At 39.8% G+C, this 5,182-nt stretch overlaps 1 protein-coding gene across 1 annotated transcript; it reads right to left on the minus strand.

The window, feature by feature from the left end:
- Nucleotides 1-309: 309 nt before the first annotated feature.
- LOC124002452 (homeobox protein Hox-C4a-like) lies at nucleotides 310-2,362 on the minus strand. Its single transcript, XM_046309842.1, has 2 exons — nucleotides 1,886-2,362; nucleotides 310-1,310 (listed from the first exon to the last, which is right to left on the minus strand). Exons 1-2 carry the CDS (start codon nucleotides 2,322-2,324, stop codon nucleotides 925-927), a joined length of 825 nt encoding a protein of 274 aa, XP_046165798.1. The 5' UTR covers nucleotides 2,325-2,362; the 3' UTR covers nucleotides 310-924.
- Between the last annotated feature and the right edge of the window lie 2,820 nt (nucleotides 2,363-5,182).

A 5,182-nucleotide genomic window follows, 5' to 3' on the forward strand; every position in this document is an offset into this window, starting at 1 on the left:
GCCTATACCCCCAAACTATTTAGGGGGTTATGTTTTAAGAGTGCATGATGTTAATCTGAATTTGAGGAAAATATTTTCTACCCTTCTCACTCACAGAAGAATAGAATTGTTCCAAATGAAGTTATTCCAATGACGTATAGGACTACCGCTTTAGGGTCCGAGCACTTCTTCGTTGAGGACGCTCGAGCGTTTCCCATCTCTTAGATGGATGAACTTTCAAAACACAGTGTAGGCCATATGTATATAGAATATATTTTTTTGTGCTAAATACGTAAATAAAGATGACAAACGTATTTTAAACTACTCGACACTGTTTTATTGACCACTGCGATCATCACAAATACACTATACGTATTTTGCTGCATCTGATCAATTCAAAATAAAGCTAAATCACAGAAAAGTCATCACAAAACACACTACACTCATTACCTAAGATTGACTTTTCCTGATAAGAGGTTGTGCTGAAAAATAATTCACAACATATCACTGATTCACATGTAGGCTATTGCAATATATTGTTTTTATAGTACGTATACTTGCTATTGTTACTGTCACTTCTGAGATTAAAAAATAAATACATTACCCTACCATTCTTTTTCAGAGAATAAATAAAACTATTGTGCATGTGGATCTATTGACATTCAAGTTCATTGATAATGTCCATTATTGTTGTCAAAAATGTTTTACAAAAAAATGTAACAATTTCTATCATAAATAAATTAACCCTGATAACCGTAATAATGCATTGATATCTACAGTAATCCATGCTATGTAACATGCAATCGTGAATAACTGTGGACTGAGAGGAAAACCCCGTTTACGCACAAGAACACTACGAGGAACAAATATATAAAAAATAATATGTATTTTTTAAATAAATAATCCGTTGTTTTTTCTTCCTATTTGTTAGATATTATTGTTTGTCTATAACCTTGTAATATCCTGGTTTCTTTCGACTACGGACACTCGAGAGAGTTCCTCCGAAGCTGGCACAGTGTTGGAGACCACCGCACGCTGGAGAGTGCTGGCTGTTGTTGACGCTGTGTTGGACCCGGAGATAACGCTAGTGTTGGAGGAGGATCTCACTTTCGTGTTGGGTAGCCTATGGTCTTTTTTCCACTTCATCCTTCGGTTCTGAAACCAAATTTTGATCTGGCGCTCGGAGAGAACCAGGGTGTGGGCAATCTCGATGCGTCTTCGCCGAGTTAGGTAGCGGTTATAGTGAAACTCCTTCTCCAGTTCTAAGACCTGCTGGCGAGTGTAAGCTGTTCTGGACCGCTTTGCGTCTGCTCCATTGTAATTGGGATTCGCTGAGAGGTTTGGAGAGGTAAATAGAAAAGAGAGGAGAAAGGAAATGAAAAGCAGAAGGAAAAGGAGTGAAGCAAGACTGGCGTAAATTGAAATATGAAAAGAAATAGCGCAGAAAATTGAGAGTGGAATCACTATTATCTAGACCCCAATCAAATATTTCACAGTCAGGGACTCGACTCATGGTCTATATAATGGGTAGCACTTTCTCCACAGCGAGGGAGCAGCTGAATTATTTATTCAACATTACAAATAAAAAAAATATTCTTATCCCTCTTTTTCTCTCTCACTCTCTCCTCCCTCTGACACATAGCCTACATAACACAAAAAGCCACATGGCAATACGGTTGTCCAGACTAGTCCCTCCGCTATAAAATTTATGGCGGGTGTAATTGCCAATGCTGACTCGTAAATCCTCCTCATATGTGCCATTTCAAAGGGGCTGCTCTCTCACAACGTACGTAGCACGAGCCGGTTATAGGCAGGCGATGTAGGTAAAATAAGGGTGAAATAGTGGAAGAGAGGGCGCGAGAGGGAGGGAGGGCGAGTTATTAGAATAACTACACAGATTGCCTACCCGTACTGACGTGGATTTTCTTCATCCATGGGTACACTACAGGCTGCTTAGACGAGGTAGAGCTGATGGGATGCTCCGGGGTGGCTTGGATGCAGGTAGGCGGCGCAGTCGGTGGGGTCGTAGGGGATGTGGGTAACGGTGGCAAGGGCTCACGTGGAGCTGTCTGTGCCTTCCCCGCGAGAAGATTCCCCGAGTGTGTAAGCCCATGGCCAGTCTGGGGCTCGGGCTCGGGGATGCTTACACAGTTATACGGGCGCTCCTGGTAGGTCACTCGCGGAGGATACAACTCCTGGTGGTGATGCTGGTAGACAGCGTCTCTCATGCGGCTGTAGTATTCAGGGCTGTGTTCTGGGATGTAGCTATTTTGTGAATATTCCTCACAAGGAGGAAATTTCGGATCGATGTAGTTAGAGTCCATCAAATACGAGCTCATGATCATTAATTTCTGGAGTGAAAAATTATTTTTCTACCTTTGTCGTTTTTCTGGTCCATAAAGCCCTCCTACAAGCAAGCGACCCTGTAAAGTTACTTTAACCACGTGACACAGCAGTCCAATGGCAGCTGGCGAGGTAGTTCCCGGATAGGCAACCAAATATTTATTATCATATTTTTGTACTCTTTGTATAGGTGTGACAGTTTTCTCGAGGTTAGGCCTCTTCGATGAAGATCCATATCAAATGACTGAATAGGGCAGAAAGAGGCGAAGGTCAGCGGGATGTTGTGTGGGTATGCGGGCAGAGATACATCTCAGGCTGGGACTGAGGCTGAGCAAAGGTATTATGACATGAATAGGAAAACACAAAAACAAACAGTACAATGTGGCAATGGAGTAATGTGATGTGAACTATGCAGTTAGGCACATATACACCACTCCCTTCCTAAACCATTACAGCAGAACGTAGTCAAACTCATAACCCAATGGCTAACACTGATTGATTTAAGAAACAGGACCACATTCTTACCATAACACACTAAACGTCTAATTAATTAGGCATTATTGATCATCGACAAGCCAATCCGTTGGAGACCGGAACGCAAATGGATCATTCAACAATTTGTAAATTAACACATTCTAAACCAATGAAGATGGTGCTACTACCAGTACTAGGCCACTAATAGATAATAGCAGGCCTACTGCTAATGCTACTTCTCACGATATGAATAGGCTAATAATGATAATATTATGCGTAATATACTATTAGACCATTACTGCACTGTTGGGAATGAGCTCGTAAGTAAGCATTTCACTGTAAAGTATACACCTGTTGTATTCTGCGCATGTGACCAATAACATTTGATTTAGGCTATCTATTGTAGGCTTGTTATAACAACAACCATATTGTGATTGCAATGTTTTACCATCTTGTGAAGACCGAAGACAGAATAGTCTAGCATTAGGTCGTGGTAGGGTGTTAATAGTAGCAGTAGCCTACATGGCAGCTGTCCTTGCAATAGACTAGCAGTTATTGTTTATCTAATGACCCTATGAGTGATAATGGCCTGGCGGGTTACAGACGGAATCCCCCTCACAGTTCTATATCAGAGCGACTGAGAGCTGAACCTCCAGGTTAACTGTCTCTACTTCCTAAATAATAGGCGTCATTGCTGTGTCAGATTTTATCGGATAAAAATAAAAACGACACATAAAAGTTAGCATGGCTTATTTATTAGAATCGCGCGCCTGCCCGTTGAAGGCTCCTGGTTAAATGTTGTCTGAGTTTTATTGGGCTGTAAAAAGCAGTAAATCAATAGCTTCAAATGATCCCCGCTTGCACGCGTGCTTTACGATTTCTTAGATCATTCTTCTCTCTCTATCTTGCTCCCTCCCCCCTCTCTATTTGCAGCACCATCTCATTCTGCTTCTCCATCTTCAAAAGGTTAGATTTTTGCTCACATCCATTGAAGCATTATCAAATGTTCTTGACGGACGTTGTACTTGACACAGCTGAGGTATTGAAATCGCCCATGTATTCCCGTAGAGGCGAATTTGCGGTTGTGCAATTGTTAACACAAATTCGGTTCTACAGGGTGCATATAGACGACTTGAACTGCATTGCAATGCTGCGAGCTGTGATTGTGAAACCGAGAAAATAATATATAAATCCCACTCAGAATAATAAGTAACCTAGGCCAATGGCATCAGGGCATTGTCATCCAGGAGGAGATATAGGCCTATTCGGCTTGTAAACTTTCTTACAGACCATAGGTTGTGAAGTGTCAATACGCACAACAAAACACATAGTGATCTATATCTTATAATATAGGCTATTAATGGGTGCACATAATACTATAATGTAAGTTGTGGTAATAATTATATAGGATTCAACATTTCTGTCAACATAGCGTTGGAAGTGAATAGTGTTATCTACACAGGATGGACACAGAAAACCCAAACATTTAAGACATTTCCGTAACACTGTGAGACGCCGTTAGTGTTAACTATTAGACCCATCCCACTCAGCACAACCTGGTTGAATCAACGTTACAAAGTTATCAACAGCTATTGTTTCAATTCAACCCAGGGTTCAACTAAAAATAGACAATATATATGAGGCCTAGGGTTTAAAGCTTTGATTGATTTCAAGTGTAATCTTCAAGTTAATCATAAAAATGCTGGATTTAAGTCTCCATCACAACCACAGATCAAAGTTAAAGAATAGACCTAAATCAAATCAAACTTTGTTTAACGTGCATTTAAAGTTTGATTAGATTTAGTCCTATTCTTTACCTTATATTTTTTATTGAGATGGAGACATGAATCCAACATGTCAATTATTAATTTGTAGACAAACTGGCATTCAATATCCTTTAAATGTTGATATGTTGTTGTGTTGTCAACCGAACACAATTCAATATTGCTATTGTAATACAGTAAATTGTCTAAAGTTAAGGTTTTCTTACAAACTAATGTACAGTATTTATTCAACCTTAAAATGAGTAACATCCATGGCCACATATTGAGGTTAGCCTACTGTAAAGGCCTTCTTATGTAATCATAGAGAGCTTGAATGTTCAAGATAGCATGCAAAGGTTGCAGCTCAGTGGAGATCTTCACAATTGCTTTCATAATCTGTACAGAATCTCGAACAGCATTGATCACTTGTACTATGTACTTTTAATGTAATCTCAACTGCAATCCAGATCATTTGGTTGTGCTTTTAGATGAAGCACAGTGATAACACATTAAGTTTTTGTATAAATACCAAATATCTGACACGATATTCCCATATGAACTTTGTTGCGCATTTAAATGGTTGACAGCGCAGTGATACCATATTGATACCATACTAAACCAAA

This window comes from Oncorhynchus gorbuscha, linkage group LG18 (genome assembly GCF_021184085.1).
Source record: "Oncorhynchus gorbuscha isolate QuinsamMale2020 ecotype Even-year linkage group LG18, OgorEven_v1.0, whole genome shotgun sequence".
In the NCBI taxonomy this organism is placed as follows: domain Eukaryota; kingdom Metazoa; phylum Chordata; class Actinopteri; order Salmoniformes; family Salmonidae; genus Oncorhynchus; species Oncorhynchus gorbuscha.